This window comes from Aythya ferina (genome assembly GCF_964211825.1).
Source record: "Aythya ferina genome assembly, chromosome: 16".
Taxonomy (NCBI): Eukaryota; Metazoa; Chordata; class Aves; order Anseriformes; family Anatidae; genus Aythya; species Aythya ferina.
Window position 1 is genome coordinate 12,892,814 of NC_140315.1, and position 20,445 is coordinate 12,913,258.

The 20,445-nt window shown below is 42.5% G+C and overlaps 1 protein-coding gene across 2 annotated transcripts in view; it reads right to left on the reverse strand.

Moving 5' to 3' along the window:
• TRPC4AP (transient receptor potential cation channel subfamily C member 4 associated protein) overlaps window positions 1-20,445 on the reverse strand; it is a 36,171-nt gene that overhangs the window by 12,001 nt on the left and 3,725 nt on the right. Inside the window, exons 2-9 of one of the 2 annotated variants that reach the window (XM_084537786.1) lie at window positions 14,969-15,097; window positions 14,577-14,693; window positions 11,971-12,028; window positions 10,792-10,847; window positions 9,061-9,189; window positions 7,674-7,875; window positions 5,264-5,452; window positions 3,483-3,625 (exon numbers count right to left, since the gene is read on the reverse strand). In XM_084537786.1, coding sequence (XP_084393912.1) covers window positions 3,483-3,625; window positions 5,264-5,452; window positions 7,674-7,875; window positions 9,061-9,189; window positions 10,792-10,847; window positions 11,971-12,028; window positions 14,577-14,693; window positions 14,969-15,097 — 1,023 coding nt within the window. Of the gene's footprint in view, window positions 1-3,482; window positions 3,626-5,263; window positions 5,453-7,673; window positions 7,876-9,060; window positions 9,190-10,791; window positions 10,848-11,970; window positions 12,029-12,574; window positions 12,867-14,576; window positions 14,694-14,968; window positions 15,098-20,445 lie in introns of those variants that run through there. The other variant, XM_084537787.1, reaches the window with a different exon arrangement.

Genomic DNA, 20,445 nt, shown 5'->3' on the forward strand with positions numbered 1-20,445 from the left:
AGGCAGGAGTCCTTAGCAAACAGAGCCTAGCAGCACAACCACAACATGTTTGAAACAGACTACAGAGCTAATAATTCTGGTGCCAACAGCTTGCACCTACAGTCCAAGCTTTGATACTTCTGAAGTAAGCACTTAGGAGGATGAGCAGTATGAGCCATAGAAAGGGGAATCCTCATCAGTTGGAGGCCTTTGACAAGCAGCATCCCTTGAGAGGCAGTGTACGTGAAAATCATGCATGACTACATAGCCCAACAAGCCATAAAAATCAAGTCCCCAATGCAGTAAAGGTTATGTTCCTTAAAATTAAGTCACCTAAACATTAAGCTAGGCTGTCCTTGAGATGTAGCATCCTGCCTAGCAGCACTTAAGCAGACCACTCAATTTTGCTCTATTTTCCTCAAGTACCTGAATGAATTAGAAGTATTAAAGCCAGTGCTATTTTACAGTTTTTCATTCTTATTCCTGTTAGCAGCATAGCTGATGGGCTTTTGTGTTCCTTTTGGCTGTAGCCACCACCTTTCCCATCTACCTGGAAATCACATTCCTGCTTCTGGGCATCTGTGAGTATCGCATTGGAGGAAGCACCCAGCTCCTTCCCACCTCACTCAAGCCACCCTGATGGACTGTGAAGCTTGGAGTCCATGCTTGGAGTTCCAGAGCACAAACCACTCAATCCAACTGACACCTCCCTGATTTGAAACACATTCAGTTTACTTTTAGTTTGCTGAACTCTTAAGCTCTGCTGACAGACTGCTGCGTGACAAAGCTTCTGAGTCACAGTCGCTGCCTTTGGATTGTGCTCCCCCCCACGACCCCAAGCTCATTACAACTACTCCAACCAGGGATGCCAACACAATCCCTGCTCCATACCCATCCTTCAGACTCCTTTGACTTTCTTTCCCCTGTTGCTGCCCAGCCTCATATAAATTGTTCTATTACTTTCTTGCCACTAAAGCCATTATGAGCTTCTACTGTACATGGTTTGTCTCCCTGTAACAGGAGCAAGTAAAAGAACTGATTATCTGTCACAATAGAGACATGCAAGACAGCCTAGAAAAATGTATGAGGAGAGTAATTTAGGGTGTGACCATAATGAGAAGGGAGCAAAGGCAGAGATCTGCAGTGACACACCACTTATCCCCAAGGGTGTGTTCATTCCCAACATGGCAGCAGGTAGGAGCCAAGTCACTGCGAGCAGTTTTCCATTTATGCAAGTCAGTCAAGTTCAAACCAAGGATTTAGAGTAAACATTCAGCAGCAGGTTTAGTTTAGGAAGCTGCATCATGCTTCAAGCAAAATGTCAGACCATTATATTGATTACCACAGCGGACAGAAGCAGATCTGTGACGCCCTTTAGAAACTCTGCACAAAATTATTCCAATATTAAACTATTAAGATCTTTGGCTGCACAGACTGGAAGACTGATGTTACAGATCCTATGCTTTTATTTCCTGATAGGAAATGAGAGTAGCTGAAATGCTTGTCAGTACAAGTGCTGTCGCAGACACTGCCACTACCTGCTTACTGCAGCTCAGCTCCACACAGAACAGCTCAGTTCTGATTCTTAATCTGACTTCCTCTCAAGAAGGGGAATGGATTCCCGTCTGCCACACAAGTCCCTGAAAGTTTTATGCAGATAAGGAACTAGGGATATTATTATGTTCAAACAAAAGTAGTGGATTTTACAGAAGGACTTGGCTCTGGACAAAAAACATTTGGGAGTGAAATAACTTTAAATCTTGCAACAATGCAACTCCAGACCTGAATGAACCCCGGAGAAGAAGAGAACTGCATGCCAGTTTAACCCTTAGACAGTTTGCATCAGGGCAGAAATGGCAAAGAATAAGGAGATTTCCTAGCAAATAAAAGAGGAGTCAACTTCCAAGTTAGCTATTTCAGCAGCATACTTGCCACCTTGTCGCAGCTGGCAGTGGTACTCGAGAACTGACTGGGGAGGTCAGGAAAGGAGCACATCCAGCTCCCTGAGCAGGCAGTGTGGGATGAGTGCAAGTTGCAAGTAGTTTCTGAGGCATCTATAAAACTGCATTCTTGTGAAATCGGGCAGGCACGAATTATCTGACTTGATACAATGGAAGAAAAAACTCCTAAGAGATCTGTGTTCTGGTTGTTGGTAGTTCCAGTTATTTCTTGAGCATGCTTGTTTTTTTTTTGTATTATACCCAACAGAAAGATATTTTTTTTCCTCCTAAAAGGACTAACAACAGGAATAAAAGTTTCTTATGACAGCAATTGTGGTTTCTGCAAGAATTGCTAGCTTCCTCTGGTTAGTATTAAACAGAATCTATTTAATTTTAGTGCTAAGTATCCATTTGTAGGTTCACTGTGAACAGGTTAGTTATGTTGCAAAATTGTACTTCAAACGCACTTCTACTTTAAATTCAGATTAAGATATTTAAAGGACTGCCTGTAATGAGTATTTGTGAGTCCTACAGGGTGGGAGGTTGCTAGCAAAAAACAAAAAGCTCAGGATAAATGTGCTCAAGCAACAGCCCCCAAACACAGCTACTCTTGCCCAATACAACAACCCTGCAAGAACTCAAAAAAATGCGATCCTCCCAGTCTCCAGGGCATCCTAATACCCAGCTATTCCAAGCTGCTCTGCTGAGCTGAGCAGACTGCCCGCACTGGAAATCTGTCAAAACTGCACCAACAGACTGCCTCCCCTTTCCCTTCACAGTGTGCTTTTGACCTGTTTAAAACCCAACCATAGCCAAGCTGCAGTGAACGGTTCTCCAGAAGTTATGTAAGGTAGGGAAAAATTATTAATTTTTCACTTCAAAGGCAAGAAATGCAAAAGGAACAGATGAGTGGGATTTCTATGCAGTGAAAAGTTTGTACTGACAAAACTGAAGTGTATCCTCTCAGCTGAGAGTTTAACAACATGCTCACTTGGCTGAGGCACAGAAATGCACTGCAAAAGTCACCAGTGCAAAAACGACCCCAGAGGACTTCCAGAAGTGAAAGAAGCCCAAGTGGAATGCCTGGTGGGGTCTGTCCAAGCAGGTCAGCAGCACACTGGGAGGAGGAGGAAAACCCTACCAGGCAACTCCCGCAGGTATGGCCACACACTTTCTCAAAACCAGATCCAGGATCCATTTCTGGATGAGGGATTTCTGGCACTTAATGCTGCAGATTAGGGCAGCCCGCGGGTACCTTCATGTATGTACCAGATCAAGGCCTGCCATTAGCTTTTGTTGCTCTGCATCCATCTTGCACCACAGCAGCAGCAGCTCCACAGCAGCTCTCCACCCCCACGTTGTCACAAGCTGTGCTGCCCAGTGGCTCATTCTCAGCAACAAAACACTGCCTATTTGTTTGTGCATCACCGCAATGATAGGATTTGTCCAGCTTTATGCCTTGAGCTTTGCCCTTCATGTTTCTGCGTCCGTGACCTAATTAATGAGCACTTAGGTTTACAGGGACTTCAACTTTTGCATGTGTGATCATTTGCAAATGCTTACCTGATTCCTTTGTCTCCCCATGAGCAACACACAGAGAACATACAACACCTCCAGCTTATACATAATCTCGTGCATGATCTTCATGGACTGTGGAAGCTGTGTTCGTGTTGAGGTGTTGGCCAATCCACTTTCATCAGAAGACTCTGAACAAGATGGCAAAGATGTGAGCCTGAGGCAGTTTCAACAGGAAAGGGTTCGTTACAGTTATTACTTTTACACTCAGACACCACAGATGTAAGACCAGCAAGTCTACCTGAATCCTCTTCACAACTAAAAGTATTGGCATACAACAAATAACCAATTTAAATTAAATGCAAGAGAAGAGGAAAAATATAGCTGGAACTTTAGAAGAGATAAAGTTTGATTTTTTAAAACTATGTAAGTTTTCCATCGTAAGGTAAATGGCATCACCTACATAAAATAACTAGGATCACCTGATAGGAATAATAGAATACTGCATCAGAAAGGACATGGCAGGAAAGGTATTAAAAATAAGTGTGAGATTATCAGATACATTTACTATTTGCCTGCTTCCATTTTGTACCTCAATACCAGCATACTTAGGCCACAGTTAAATATTTTCATAGCCCTATTACATTGCTAAAGGGAGAAACTGGATGTAACATGCCACAACTGTAAGTGGAAAATGTGATGAAATCATGAGTGAGACACAGAAACGGGGACAGTGAAATCTGCAGGTTGCAGTTCAGAATAGAGTTAGCTCTTTACACAATTCATAACTAAGCCACGAACTGCCCTGCCAGAGGATAGCGTGAATGCTTTTCAAACCCATGGGAAGGAACAGTCACCAGACAGGAACACAGAGGAACGAAACCATCAAAGGCTAAAAAGTACAGACACTACCTTTGACTCATAAATCACTAAGCCACAAGCCACTAGAGACTGAAGCAGTATTCTGGGAAAGCATGTCTAGGTTTGCTTGCTAACTGATTTTGTGGGTCAAGAGCTGCAACAGGGCACGTTGCACCTCCACAAAATTGCCTGGTGAATTCTGTTTCAGACTACTAAGCGGTCTCTAGTTTGCACCAAGATGGCATATGAAGGTCTGAACAAGATGCTGTTGGAGCAGATACTTCATTCTTTTGTGCACTTTCAATTTTTTAGAATAGTTTCTGCAAAACTAACAAAGATGAAGAAGAAAGCTTCTAAAGAAGTAGAAAAGCAAAGATTTAGCTATCAAATTATGGGGATAATTTTCATTTCATTATTTAGTGCTTTTAATTAAATAAAACATGCATTGCAATTTTGTAATATTGAAAGGTGAAAAAAGAAACCAGGCAGTTGCTTTAAAGCTTTTTCCAAAGTTTGTGTTAACACTTCCATACACTCTCCTGGAACAAGCTTTTCTTTTTAAAGAAGGGGTCACTTCCTTGGTATGAAGTATATGGAATAAATTCCACCAGCCTAAGTTTTAGAGCAAACTCTGGTAGTCACTTACCTCAGACGTGTTCTTGTCACTCTGGGGGAGACTAATTCTAAGGATGTAGTGTTACAAGTAAGTGTTATAAGTAAGTGTTATCTAGGCGTGCAAAGGGCAGTTTGCCCTGGAACACTTTTTTTCCTTTTGCTAACTTCAGCTTGTGAAAATTAATCAGCACTACATGAGAACAAAACAGTCAGACCTAAGTGCTGATATGGCAGTCTTTCATGCAAGAAAAGGGGAATCAATACAGGTTGAAAGGAAAAGCAACAAATGACAAATACTGAAGAAGACAAAATATGCATTTTTAATGGTGGCTAGAGGAATGCAAGCCAGATACCTGTACTGCTCTGCTCTGCCTCTTCATTTGCCACTCTCATCAGTGCATCAAGCACAAGCGCATTGTCCAGCCAGGTATACCATTCTTCTAACTCCTGAAGGAAGCTGGAAGTACCCGTTGTTTCAGATACCTTCCGTGTTGCCAGTTTGCATAATCGCTCAATGAAGCCTGGAATATTCAGAAGCGTAGCTGAAAAAGAAAAATTATTTTATGACTCAGGCTCACCAACACAACAGTCATCAAAACCTCTCTACTGACAGGTACCAAAATACCTACATTAGAAATATAGGAAAGTACATAGGAACAAATTCCATCTAGTTAACAAGATCCAAAGATTGAAGTAGTTGGCGCACTCTCCTCTTAAGAACTGGGAGAGAGCGTACATATGCTAGGCATAATTCAATCAGCACTAAACTGGTCTACGCTGGACTTACACTGGATAAAAAAACAATTCTACCCTATTCTAACTGCTTGTTTCAGGACAATTCCCTTTTGCTGACACTGCTGTTTTCTAGCCCATAGTGAGTCAATATCAAGAAACTGATCTGGCTGAAAATTAAGCAGGCAGAAAATAAAGCAGCAGCCCTTCGAAGGGCCAGCTCCATCCTCCTGTGTGTGATGCCACCTCCTTAATTTTGCCTCCTGCAGTGTTTGCCTCACAGCAAACTGAACTAGCTCACTTCCGTAACTAGCTGGAAAGCTCTTAGCATTTTAAGTATTTGTTTCCCAAACTAGTTCATCATAGAGTAGAACAGGAGGGGAGCACATGATGGCAGCCCCAAGTTAGAGGGTTGTTAATTGTTGTAAACTGCACCTTTAGAAACAGCAGTTCAAGGACAGAAGTCACTGATCTGCAAGGTCTTTGGGTGGTTTAGAGGGTGCTAGTATATGCATTTTGTCCTGAAGTTTTCACAGAATGACTTAATTACAGGACCTGTTTATTATATCATAGAATAGCTTGGGTTGGAAGGGAGCTTAATGATCACCCAGTTCCAACCCCCTGCCATGGGCAGCGACACCACCCACTACATCAGGTTGCCCAGGGCCTCATCCAGCCTGGTCTTGAACACCCCCAGGGATGGGGCACCCACAACTTCTCTGGGAAAAGAAGTCAAGTTACACTGAGGTAAATACACAGCTAAGTCTTCATACTTGTACATAAAGTAGAAAAGGACAAAGAATTTAGCCACGAACACCACGTAAAAGAGCTGTGTTTCTGCCCACTAGTACCATCTGGGAAAGAATAAACTCCCGAATAAGGATTTTTAAATGGAATATGCTTTGCAGTCTTAGACACAGTCTCTGACTGTGCAAACAAAAAATGGTCAGTTAAACATTTGCTCAGCCAAGTTCAGCTCTACGGGGTCCAAGCTTATTCAGTTCAACTAATTTAAATTAAACTTTGTACCCTCACCTAGACATACTTGTGCACTGCTCTTTACAAGCAAGCTCTGGTGATCGTAAGGCAGAAGACAATACACCACCACCCCCCTTTAAAATTTCTCAGCTTCTGCCTGCCATATTATTCTATCCATCTTTCACTTGGATGCTCTATAGCTGGCAGTGGTTATGAACAGAGATTTCTTCTTCATGGCTAATACAGAACATTACAAGATGGGAAAAAACAGCTCCAAAATCCCTTTTTGTGCATCTTGAAATGGTTTGACCTGGACCTATGCAAATGTCTGCTTCAGAAGCTCAAAAGATTTTCAGTATATCAAGAGCTGAAAACAGCAGATTCCACCTTTGATGGTATTTTAATATAAATGCCATGCCCAGAAGATTGAGTATGAATTTAGGACTTCTGCATCTGAGCAAGGCTTCTGCATCTGTACTTGGCAAAATAAGAAAACCTGCACTCTGCCCACGGTTAAAGTTTAGATTAGACCCACAGATTTTCAAAGGCTAGCATGGTAAGGGTATACAAGTGACTAACAAACATACTTTTGTTGATAGACAGACATCCTGCTCATGACAATGCCCGATAAAAATCAGAGAAGGAACTACTCTGACAGCAATTGTGATGGCTGTATAGATTTAGTTCAGGAACTCATATATTAAGGAGGACATGAAATTACTGAGAGATATTAAAGGGAAGGCCATGGAAGCAACCAAGCAAGAGAAAACAAATCCAATTATTTTAAGCTATTCAGTTGATCAAAGATGGCTGAAATGACTGACTCAACTCACCTAACTACTATCTGGGTATGAAACTGAAAGCTAGGAAGCTTCATTAACAGAGAAGACTGTGTCCAGGAATTGCTCAAAGAAACTGAATAAAGACAAACACTCTGTAAGGCAGAACACTTACAGTATCTGCTAAAAACACACACTACAGATCTAAGGTTGAGAAGAGGGAAATTTCACATTATTGTGACTCTGCTGCATTTCTTCACAATGTATCAGTTACCTTGATTAACTTCAGCTCGAGATGGTCCCAAGTTTTTTTTCTGCTGAGCATTTTTGGCAAGCAGCGTGTGCTTGTCATCACTTCCCGTGTCAAGTTCAGAAATTGTGACGGCGAGGATCCTGCAGAAGTTTGCAAGCTGCTGCTGATCAAAACTAGATACAAGGCTTGCAAGATTGGGTATATCATCCAGTTGTATCATTTCCTAGAAGAGGCAATACAATCTAAGTTGTGCATGATGTTCAATAGGAGAATGTACAATACAGCCTGAAAGCTTCATCTACAGCTTCTCTGTGGTGAGATCTGCGTTATTTCAATGTTAGTAAAGCAGAAGCACACAAGCAGTGGCAAATGAACTCTGAAAACAGCTGTTAATTTACAACTGGTGTCGTTTCTCTTTATTAACTCCAGAAGCATACATATCTATCCTTTAAAAACTTTAAGGGCTCTGCATTTAAGTGAAATTTGGGGGGCTTTTTTTTTTTAATCATTTAACAGACCATTTACATTTAAACTTTCAAATCTGAAATTTTTCTGCTTCTGTCTGTAGTTTCTTAGAAGCTTACAGATGAAAACGGGCTCCTCGATTTCCTTCCCTCAGACTTGTTCATTAAAAGATATAAAAATTATTTTGAAAATTTGTTATTTACATTCAGATAAACTAAGCTTGTTTACTTCTTTAGAAATGCAATATCCTCAAATTTAATCTGAAAAAAAAAAAACAAACAAAAAAACAGTAACAAGCTAGCTACAAGACCCTGCCCCTCTCCACATAAGGTACATGTTGCTGATACATTTTGTTGACAATTTGCCCAGGGTTACAACTCTGAAGTTTTCTTTGCACCACATTAGGGTGCTACGCTGTGATGACATCAGCAAAGTTTTCAGTACAAGTTCAAAAACTCAGCTCACGCAGAAGACCTCACTGTCTGTTCCCCCAGCCTACAGCAAACAACCTCAAGTAATCTCAGGGAGATAACAAAACCCAAGGTAAGGGAGAGAAGCACAGGAAGCTTTCTGGATGTCAGCAAGATTACTGAAATATCTGCAACGTAATCAAAAGGAAAGGACTAAAAAATGAATTTGGATGCATTCCATTTTATTTTAAATATTGGCTGTGCTTTAGTAATGAGCTACTTATCCACTCCCCCCCATCAACCTCTGCAAGCTACGCAAGAGCATTACAAATATGATACCACACACATAGCTTGGCTTCTGTCTGAACTGTGATTAAAGTTAATGATCAGTGTAAAAAGGCGTGCTTCAAACAAGCTACAAGAAGTGAGAACGCTAGCTTTGAGAATTATTTTCAGCAACCCTTCACAGAAACAGCTGCATTTACTCCACTGGCCTGAAAAGCCATGCAAAAAAAAGAAACCAGTTAACAAACCTTTTTTACTCCCAAGATATCTTCAATGAGCGTTGCAGTTTGCAGGAATGTCTTTTTGTTTGTCATCAGTGTAAACAGGAACAGCACAAAGTCGTTTCTTTCTGCCAATCGCCTTGTGACTCCTTCCGTCTAGAAAGCAACAAGAAGCACACAGACCCAGAGTCAGAGCCCACCCTGACACGTCATGCTACAGGCACACGCACAACAATTTTAAGATGATGTATTATCAAATCCCCTGTTCCTGAAAACATTGTGTTTATAGTGACCAAATCTAACTGCAATCCTCGCTTGGAGTTAACAAGAGGCTTGCAAAAACTACAGGCTCCAGGATGAGAACCTTCACTCAAGGCAGAGTCGTTTACTTGCTTAAATCAAGAGTAAACACTGAATGCCTGGAAACATGTCAGAGAGGCTCGTCTCTAGTTTCCCATACAAATTATAATCAGCTCCATTTCATAATATGCAAATGCAGTCCCCAGATTCCTCCTTAACTGTTAGCATTGCTCTCAGCTGGGCAGAGTCCAAGCAACCAGAATCACGCATCAGCCTTAATGAATTCAGTGATGAACACATCAGTCATGCTACAGCACACTAAGGCACGACTTTTGGGTTCATCACAGAGTTAAGTAATGCTAGCTTTCACGCTCTGATCTCTGCTGACAGCACGGACACTCTTTTCTGGAATTAAATGTAACAAACTACATCCTCAGTGCTTGCAAAGTTGGCTATTGTGACTGACCTATCACCACTGCTCACAGAAATAGACTAGCTTACATACTTCCTAAATATTTACAGATAAGCATAAGAACAGTTTATGTTGCACACAGAAGACCTCTGTGATCCTGAACATTTCTCATTCAAATGAGTGGTAATAATGAAGTGAATCAAGTCAAGCAGCAGCTAATCCAAAAAAATGCAAACTTGTTCCTTTGCTATTACAATAATCACAGTTTGCAAAAGTTGCATTACCTCTAGTTTAAGGAACAAAATAAAATCCTATTAAGTCAAGCAAGCGGTGGTGTTCCCTCTGTTCTCCTTCCCATCTGTACACAGATACTTAGTACTCAAACTCTCCAGATAAGGTTGATGTCTTTGGAAGAGCTCCAGTCCAGTACTATCAACTTGTTTTTTTTTCATTAAACAATGCTCCCTAGGTTACGACCTAATAAACTGTGTGATTAACTAAACAATGCTGAGGATGTTCCCTGTAAGCATAATCAGAGGCATGCCCTTCTAGCTCTCCATTACAATTCTGAAGCTATTTCAATAGCTGGCACTGATCTGCCATCAATGCACAACTGCACTGGTATTCAACATACAAAGAATCTGCAGGATCAAACTTAAAGAGTTTGCCAGCACTGTTACTGAACAAGATGAGCTGTAGCTTGGGTTAAACTGCAGGCATCCATTTAGTTTCAAATTTTAAGCTTCAATACAACAAACGCTGACATGAATTTCCTATGGGAACACAGATACACAAAGATCCAATCAAGAGAGATTAAGCGTAACAATGTGCCTAAGAAAACACAAATTATTTGAACAACAATCCAAAATGTAGGGTGGTCCCACGTTTAACTAAAGGAATTCTAACGAAAAGTTTCGGAGTAATTTTAAGTTATGTTTAAAAGAGTCTGTCTGTTGTCAAATATAAAACAATCCCGTCACATGAAACCCATACCCAACAGATGCACTGGTCAAGCCAGAACACATTTTCACAGCAGTTGCACTTACACATATGCACGTGTTGTACAGTATGCTTAAACAGTCCTTGATGAGGTCATCGCTTACTGCAAAGGAGAAAACAGACATTCACTAGCCTCATCTTAACAAGTAACGTTGATCAGTGATGTCCACAGTAGCGACATGAATAGCTATAAACTGAGTGAGAATTTCAGGCTAACTACTGACTTGGATCATACCTGCAAATGTCTTGCAGATAAAAAACACAATAAATCACTCTGTATCTGCTCTGTTTGCTTACCTTCTTCCAAAACTACTGCCTAGGACTGCAGATGGAGATGTACCTGAGGGCTGGCACACTTAGTCACACGTGCAAAATTACAGGGTTTGTAAACAGTGTTTTAGAGAAGGAAAGAAGTCATAAATCAACTCAAAATTTGTCAATATGGAAAAAATGCTATAAACAAATTAGTTCCAATTATTAAACATGAAAAGCAGTCAGTCTTTAGTTCATGTGTTTTTCTCCAGGCAGCATCAGGAATTGGTAGAAAAGCTTTCAATCTGATTTATTCCAGTATTTTAATATTTAAAAATCATATGGGCACAGAACAGCTGCCTCTAGCTTAACTTCAAGTTACTTCACCTTTGAAGTTCCCTGGCTGGTGGGCAGGGACCACGGCGCATACCATGACCTTTCCTTTCCTCAGGAGAGTTGTAGAGAGTCAGAAGAATCACAGACAAGAGAAATGGAAACACTAAACTGAAGCTGCTCCAGCAGGAAAGCTGACCTGAAGCTACTGCTCCCCATTAGCAAGTTCTCTTTACAACAATTTGGAAATTAGTAGTCACTGTGACTTGGTCAGGAAAACAGCATACTTTTCATATCTCACAATCTCTGTAACTCCTATTACATAAACAATGCTTTGTAGACTGTTGTTAGTAATTGTTAACAGTAGCTATAGCCACAGTAAGGTGAAGTTTCAAGTGACTACAGATTTGCTGCGTTGAGAAATGTTCTGCTGACAGCATGAATACTGATTTTGCAGCAGGTTACTATCCTAATTCTCAACATAAATCAGTACTACAGAGAACAAAGAAACCAATGATTCATTTTGGAACACGAAATCTTTGGTATAGAAGGAAAAGAGCAACAGAAAAATAGAATAACTCCTGCTTCAAGAAGGGTACAAGGCAAAAATGGGAAAAAAATGAGCAGACCTATTTACTTACTTTTTTGTTTCTTCTTTTGTGTCATAAGAGTTGGTCTCATGAGAATTTCTACTAAAAGCTGAAAAACAATAGATAAAGAATTAAGGGAATAATCACTGGGACACAAATAACCAGTTAATTTGTCAGCAAAAAATTCAAACTTAGACCCATCTCTGTTGAAGTCACTAAGATGACTGATGGGAATTTTACAATCAAAAACCCAGTGGTGTCAAAATTACATTCACAAAAAATAGGTGTATTTACCCTGCAGAAAAATAACATACGTATAAAATAGGCTCCCACTGGCAAGTTTTTAAGCATGAGTCGGCAAAGAATGTATTTTCACACATATCCAGATAACATCAAGGACAACTATCACATATTTCCCAAAATAATGAATCTTTAGCAATAATCTGCAAAGAAATGCAGATTTTGAAAGGGCTCTTCCTAACTCCTGCTGGATTTCAAAATGTATTTCAACTTGAAAGAAGAAAATATATTTTTCAGTATTTGTTAGAGCAACTGTTGAATTAATAGGGAAGTAAAAATGAGAGAAGCACTGATGTAGTGCTCAGATTAACAGCTTAATTTTTAGGAGGAGAATGCACACCTCAAAGCCACGTACCCGAGATAAGCACACAAAGATATCCACGAACACTTGGGATGCAGGCCACCTGCTCTTCTTCTGGGAAAGAACATCTACTGCAAGCAGTGAGTCTTTAAGAGTGGCTGCAGTAAAGATCTCTTCTATCCTGCCACAGAAGCATACCCTATCTCTTTTTCTTTGTCAGTACTATAACCCACCACGTAGTTATCATCTTATCCTTGAGCACTGGTATGCTTCGCACATACACTCCAGGGACTGGACTGCAGTGGTGTCAGACACTCCTTGGAGAGGGCTTTCTTCAGCCATCCTACTGAAACCGCAACAATATGCAGCAAGAAGTGCAAGAGGCCAAAAGGCAGAGAGAGAATAGGTAAGAGGGTGCCTCACTTACCCAGAAAACAAAACAAAACAAAACAAACAAAACACAGAAATGGAGTTATGAGATCTAATTTCTTGAAATGGACTTGCATTCGTGTCCAAAGTCACTAAAGCTCATGTGTTAATTGACATGCTCGTACTCTCAGGCAGCATTTTACAATAATTCTTATATATGAATGATGCATAAATGTGCTTTTCTTCTTCCTTGATGTAAAGGCTGTCTGAATCTGAAAGTACCTACACCAATATGCTATCACACATTATAGTGTGATACTATGGAGTACACTGCATATCTGGTGTCTTCCTAAGTTACTGATACTTAGTGGTTTGAAATATCCCAACACAGAATCAGTACGTGGCACTCACAGAACTAGTAGATCAGACTAAATTGCCTTTCAAGTCCTAAAGTAGGACTTTCAAAAACACCTACCGCTGCCTTCTAACACTACCTTTAACCAGATTAAACCCACTTGGACCAGCTAAATCTCTCACCACAGTTCCAGGTAATTAGGAACCAGGTATCTATTGTTATAGTCAGAAAGCTGACTGTTACCCAAGAAAGCTAAAAACAACAACCAACAACCAAACAAAAAAAACAAACCACCAAATCATTCCCCCTAACTATCACAAAAACAAATATACATACTCATTTAAATATGAAACAAGGCTTTTTTCAGTGCATTCTTATGGTAAAAGCACTTTAATGGAAAACATCGCTTTTTCTGTTTAAAAATAAAAAGTATTGTTTTTAAACATTTTCATACTATGTTCTAAATTGCTTGGGTAGCTGAAGAATGTTGTCCTCAAATGACATGACTCCAGCAATTAAGCTAGCGTTATTTTCAAAATAATATATCCTAAATAGATGTCTTGTTGAAATAAAGGCCCATTAAGCGTAACAAGAGAGAAGTAGCAAAGACTGCTAGACAAAAAAAAAAAGTTAATCCGTTGCCTGAAAAACACAAATCATGCATTTCTAAGGAAAAGTAAGATGCCATTGTGTGTCACAATAAAATCGAGCAAACTTGGGTATATTTGTAATGTCAAATTATAACAGATAAACAAAAAAGATAAAATGCCAAAACATCTACACATAAACCTAGCAGCCCTGCTTAAGAATTTTTCCACAGATGAAGCAGCGTGCATTGCATGGCAGCAACAAAGGGACAACCTGGCCAGGAGTGTACTAGTGTGCTTAAAAACAAAGACATTCCCTTCAGTAAGTGTCATTCTTGGTGCTCCAGTAGTGACTGTAGTATTTAACCTTACAACTAGAAATCATTTGAAACTGTTGAAGACCCTAGAGGTCTTGTCTCTCAAGTACAAGCAGGCTACCTGAAGAAAATCAAATTTACAACATAAAAACCAGCATTTTGCTTTTGATGATGTAATACATTAAAAAATACATATTTATTTATTTATTTTTACATTTTGAACAACTCAAATAGGCACAATTGTAATTACTAACATCAAAACAGTAAAATGTTTCTGTTGCTTGCATTTAGAAACTTCACAAGTCTCAAAGGTGTCATTTACAGATTTAGCAATGGCGTGACTACCATGCAGAAATCTCTTGGTGTCTTTGGAGGAAAAAAAAAAAACAGCAACAAAAAGAAACAAAAACACAACCAACCACACTTACATCAACTCCTCCAAACAAGTCAAAGGTGTACGTGTTTGGGAAAGTGGACTCTTGAGCAGCTTTTCTATCTTCTGTAACAAATGCCATGGCTTCCATCGAGAGAAGTGGAGAAATTTCCTGTATGCAGTTTAAAAAAACAAAAAAACAAAAAAACAAAAAAAGAGATGATTCATAGAGAAAACTATTCATCAGTATAAACACAACTTTCTCAGACTATCCATGTGATCTGGTGACTAATTAATTACACGCATTCCTAGCTATTATTTGCATCCAGTTCACAGGTACTATCATGCACACACTTTCAAAAGTCACAGTATATCATCGTACTAGCCTTTAGAGAAAGCAACAACAAAAAAAACCACCCCATTCCAGGAGAACACAGCAGACAATACCTTCAAGATGCTTTGGCACTGGGAGAAGTCGCTGTTTGGGTGGCTATGCTCGTACAGCTTTTGCAACAGTAAGGGAATCCCATTCCACTTTGCTTGTTTATCTCTTTCCTTTAACAAGGCCTCTGTGATCTGCAACAAAAGACGAATATAATTCCCACGTGTCCCGTGCACGACACCCAGGAAAACAGCCTGCCCACAACACCGATATTGGAATATCACAGAAAATCACGTGTTGTAGACTGTACCATCAGAGAACACAGCACCTCTTCCCAAGCAGCAATCTATCCAGGGCTGGTAGCAGCAGAATTTCAGATGGTCAATGTACCTCATGTGGGACGGGGCTTAAGGCAGACGTTACCACTTCAAATACTTATTTGAAGTTACTTAGTTATTAGTTAGTATGGAAACATAATCATCTCTAAATAATTCCACTAGTGTACCTCTGATTGACAGGTCACTGAAGGAGGAAACTGGGGACCCTGACACTATCACAAACGACACTGGACTGAAGTAGAGAGCACACGCTGAAGACAGAAAGACTTCATTACTCCGTATGTTCAACCAGTAACGAGCCCTTCCTCAGCCAAGTCCCTGAAAGCGTTGCTGGTCCTAGCACTGGCCCAAAGCCTGAAGATTTACAAGCACTCCTGAGGGACGTATCAACACCCCGGTGAGACTCCTGCAGTCCTGGGCTGCTTGGAACTGGAGACCAACAGCAGCACCAGAACAGCACCGCTGCTACCCCAGGAGGCAGGCAGCAGCCACGAAGAAAACCTTAGCGTTTGTTACTGCCGTTTGCAAACCTCCTCCAATTTTCTTCCTCCTCCCCAGTATTTTACCCCTAAACAAACGAAGCAGCAGCAGAAGACTAGTGAATATTCTGCTTAGAGCACTGAAAAATCTCCAAAGGCTGAACGCTGCAGGTTAATCCCAGGGGATGCTCTAAGGGAGGAACTCTCCATCAATCCCCCAGCCCAGTCAGCATGAAGCAGAACTTGGCCCCTCTGCTTAACGTGACCTCACTGCAGGTACCGAGACAAACCTGAAGTGAGGATTTATCCTTGTAGACAAGGGCAGAGGGGACAACAAGAATTAAACCCAGCAAGACCTCTGGCTGGTTTTACAGAATTTTATATACCTTTCAAATAAAAATAATATTTTTTTAAAAAAAACGCCAATCCTCAGGCCAGCAAGACCTTACTTCAGTGCCACATGGGTGAATTTTCCCTCACTCCTAGAGCCACACTTCTCAGCTGCTCTCACTCTGGGTCAGTTAACCCGCATTGTTTCCTTCCAGCCTGCTTTAATGCTCATTGTTAATAGTTAACAGCCAGGAAATCGCCTTCCTTATTGTTTCAGCCAAGACATCCTTCTCAGCTACACCTCAGCTACCATTCCAAAGGGATGGGCCATTCAGTTCCAATTAGACGATTATATGCAAATATCCTCCTGTTTCTGACTGAGAATTTAACCCTTTTCTAGGCTTGTAAGACAGCATACAGGAAGGCAAGGAAACTGATGCAAGCACATGAAAACCTCAGACTGACACTAGTTCCTACAGGTCCTCTCCCGTCCTAGCTTCCCAGATCCTTAGGGCTCTTTTCCTGATGAAATACTCCAATTCATACTTTAAGAATTTCAAGGTCCTTAAGCACCAGTTTTTCTTCCTACAAGGAGAGACTGAAGCAATCTGAGCAAGCCTGGCACGTAACGCTCCCTCCAGTTTTAAACTTTTCTCTAATTTCTGACTTTGGAGTAAGAGTCATTCTCCAGCGATGCTGGTTGATGTGGCAGAATGCCTTCTGCGGAGGCCGCCCTTACAAGAAATGGCAGGACAAAACCAGAAAGTCGAAATGGCTTCGCTTCATTTCGCATGTGAGTAATGGGTCAGCCTCTTTGAAGTCACCAATCCCCTGCTCTCCCTGTAACACCCAGCGCGGAGAGGGCGAGGAGCTCTGCCACTACCCGGTCCCCGCCATGGGAGGAGCACACAACCCCAGGAGCTGCAGGAGGAACCGGATTAATTGCTGGGTAAAGTGCAAAGAACAAGCAGCAAAACGCCAGGGCCAGGATCCAACTATCTGGCTCCAGCTGATGTGGGAGATACCACAGGCAGCGATGACGTGAGCGGGCTGCAGCCTGAGGTTCCAGCGGTGCAGCGTGGAGTTCAGCATCCAAGTGCTCTCAGAACAGGCCAAAAGCCCTTCGGTGCTGTTTGGTGCTTAACTTTGTCCTGGGCTTCATGCTGCCTTTGGTAATCACACACACACACACTTGGTGTGGGGCAGAACCCGTCTCCGTCCTCATTTCTCTACCAGCCAGGCTTCCTCTCCCCATCCTGGCCTCTGATACGCAGCCGCTTGTGCTGGGCTGCAGAAAACTTCCAGACGTCAAATTCTGAAAGACTGAAGTAAATGTTTCCTTGCTCTCATCTCCTTGTAACTGCTTTAAAAAAAAAAAAATAATAAGCTTTTAAGCTTTTCTTTCTCTTGATTTAATGCCTGTCTTTGGTTTCGTTGCAAGCTCCAGCCTGTGGTCCTTCTGAGGCTGCCCTGGCTCGGAGTGTTTCCATTGTGGCAGGGCGGCATTTGCCAGCAGAAAGATTTTGGATTCTGCGGAGGGATTCAAATTCAATTGAACGGGATGGAGCTCTCTTTCCCTGCAACCATCTTGGTTAAGATCCGCATCTCGTGAGTTCTGTAAGAGCAGCGAGTCACCAGTTCTCATTTAGAAGCAGAGTTGGTCTCCCTCTTGCTCTCCTGTTGGGCGGACAGCAGCGAACACGCATTGAATTGGCAGCGGGGTCTTTCTGGGGCCCTCTTCTCTCTCCATTTTTTTGGTCTCACCCAAGCGGAATAAGCCCAATCCAACAGTGATATTTCAGGACTTTTCTTCGCTCCCCGAGCAGCTGTGGAGAAAACCTCAGAGATCCTGCACACAAAGCCCATGAAGTTAGGTCCCAGCTAGAACAAAGAGGAGGCTGCAGAAATGTGGCTGAAAGCGGCATAGGGTAAAGTAAAAGGTTTACTCAAGGCTGTGGGTAGGGGCTATGAGCTGTCAGGCCTTACTGGCAGTGGGAAGAGACGGCAAAGTATCAATTTACTGGGAAAACAGAAGAAACAACATCAAAACTTCCCTGCCACCCACGCACAGTTCACCAAACTGGTACCAACACCCGGGCAGCGCACGTTTCCCAGGAGTTTGCCGTAACTCATCCCAGCTCGGAGCCGCAGACCCCGAGCTCACCCCGAGGCGTGTGGGGCTGGCGTTTTCCAGCTCCCAGAGAGGCTTTGTTCTGGGCAGCCTCCGGGACGAGGTGGCACACACCGGCTCAAGCCTGAGCACCCAGCTGCCAAACTACCTAGAACTGCCTGCGCCGAGCTGGCTGGACACTGGAGGTTCCCCAGCGGGCGGATGCACCCCAGCCACCCCATGCTCCTCCTCCTGAAGCCAGCACGGGTGCACTGGGAGGACACGAGGGATCCGACTGCCGAGAAGATTCAAGCAGGGAGCTGAAATGGTCAGCATGTCCACCCATGCCTGCAGGTAGAGCACACAGAGCCTTTTCTCTTCAGCCTCTCCCACAGGGCTGCACCTCCAGGGCATTATTCCAGAGCCCAGCTGTAGCAGGAACACTGCAGAGTTTAACCTGATTGTTGTGCATAGTTTTTCCTCGAAGTATACAAAGAACTCAACACTGAGACTGTAGATGAGTGCACCTGTTTTAATTTTTTTACTCCTCCTGTGCTAGAAATCCTTTATCCATTAGGATTAAGGCAAATCCAGCATCCACGAGCAGTTCCTAATGGACAACAAGTAACAGACAACGCTGAGACCTTCACCAAGCCATATGCAGCTCCGTGTTAAAATTTACCAAAATCCACGCCTTCCTCTCACCCCCAGTTACAGCACTTGCAGCTTCGTGCCAGCGCCCTCGCACACGCACAGAGCTGCACCACGTGCTCAAACTTTTGTTACCAGCCTAAGGTCTCTCCAAGCTGTGACTGCTTCCCCTTCCAGCAACAATTTTCCCTTCTGCTTGCGTTCCTCTCCTCTGATGATTTTCACTGCCCAACAAAAGCAGCCCCAGGTTTTTGCTAACCTGGCCTCTGCCACGTTTCTGAGCTGCAGTTAGGGACACATCCACACCTTCCTGCAGATGCTGAGGAGCCCACGACAGCAGCTCCAGATGCGCTGTGAGCCAGCCTCTTTGCTCTCCAGAGGGACGGTAACAGTTTTCTAATAAAATCACATCTGGATTTCACGTTTTACCCTTCAAAAACATCACTGTCTGACTCAACGCTCAGTACAAGAGAGCGTTCTAAGTGTCTTCTGCGAGGCTGATCTCTGAAAAGGAAAAAAAAGTTCACTCAGGTGTCCAGGCATCCTCCACACTGCTACAGCATTCATTCTGGGACAGATTTTCAAGCCAAGGCACATCATTTGTCATTTTTTAAATTCTTTTTTGTTGTTGCTGTTGTCCATTATGCTAAGATCAGAAGTTCTCTAAGGAAAAAAAAAAAGCAGAATTTCCATCCCCAGTATTCTTCCTGATCGCTTGTGAAGCACCTTCAGAAGTTCTGCAAGTTTACAAGGAAATGAGGCGTATGATTCTGGATCCCAAGGAACATGCAAGCGCGTGGCCTCTGCATGTTAACAAAAATCAAAGCCTTTCTATCCCCTTTCCATTAAACCTTTTGGGCTGCACCTTTATAAAAACAGGAAACTAGTATTTGTGCAATTAAATATTCAATTTTCCTCAGAACATTAATAACTGAGGAAGTTGTGTCTGACACACTGCCAGGAACAGGATTATTCAGGATTTCGGGGACTGCCCAGTCACCTTGGTTCTTTATTATATTTTCCTTCCCAGTCACTAAAAGCCACGTGTTTGGCTACGCCGTCTCTTTCCTCGTGTGACATTTCAGAGAGAAGCCTAGAATCAAGGCAGCCCCCACCCCAATTTTCACATTAACACAGGAATACAACTGCAGGCTGCTGCAGCGATGCTGGAAGTGTTGTAAGGCAGAAGTGGTCACCCTGCAGCTGCAGGACAGTGACCGCTGCCAGGTACCTGCCAGGTCCTTTGCACCAAGCTCCAAATAAGAACAAGTAAGAGGCCCCACACTTATTTCCAAAAAGAAACCCTGTGCAGGTGGAATTAATACAGTGAAAATCCACACAAGAACCCCCACTGCCAGCCTCCTGCCAGCTCCAAGATCCCTCAAAGCACAGCTCAAGCTTCCCATCACCACCGCCTCTCCAAAGGCCTTTCTCCAGCCACCCCAAAAGCAGGGTTTGAACCCGGTGGCACCGTGCCTCAGGACAAGCCCTGCTGCAGCTGCCAGCCAGGTGTAGGCGTCCCTGCAATCCCCAAGTCATGTGCCACTCGCTGGCACTGCAGGACGAGCTGGCCTACCAAGACAGAACAGGTCTGCGAATCCCAGAGAGCCGCAGTCCTGCGAGCAGAGCATCAG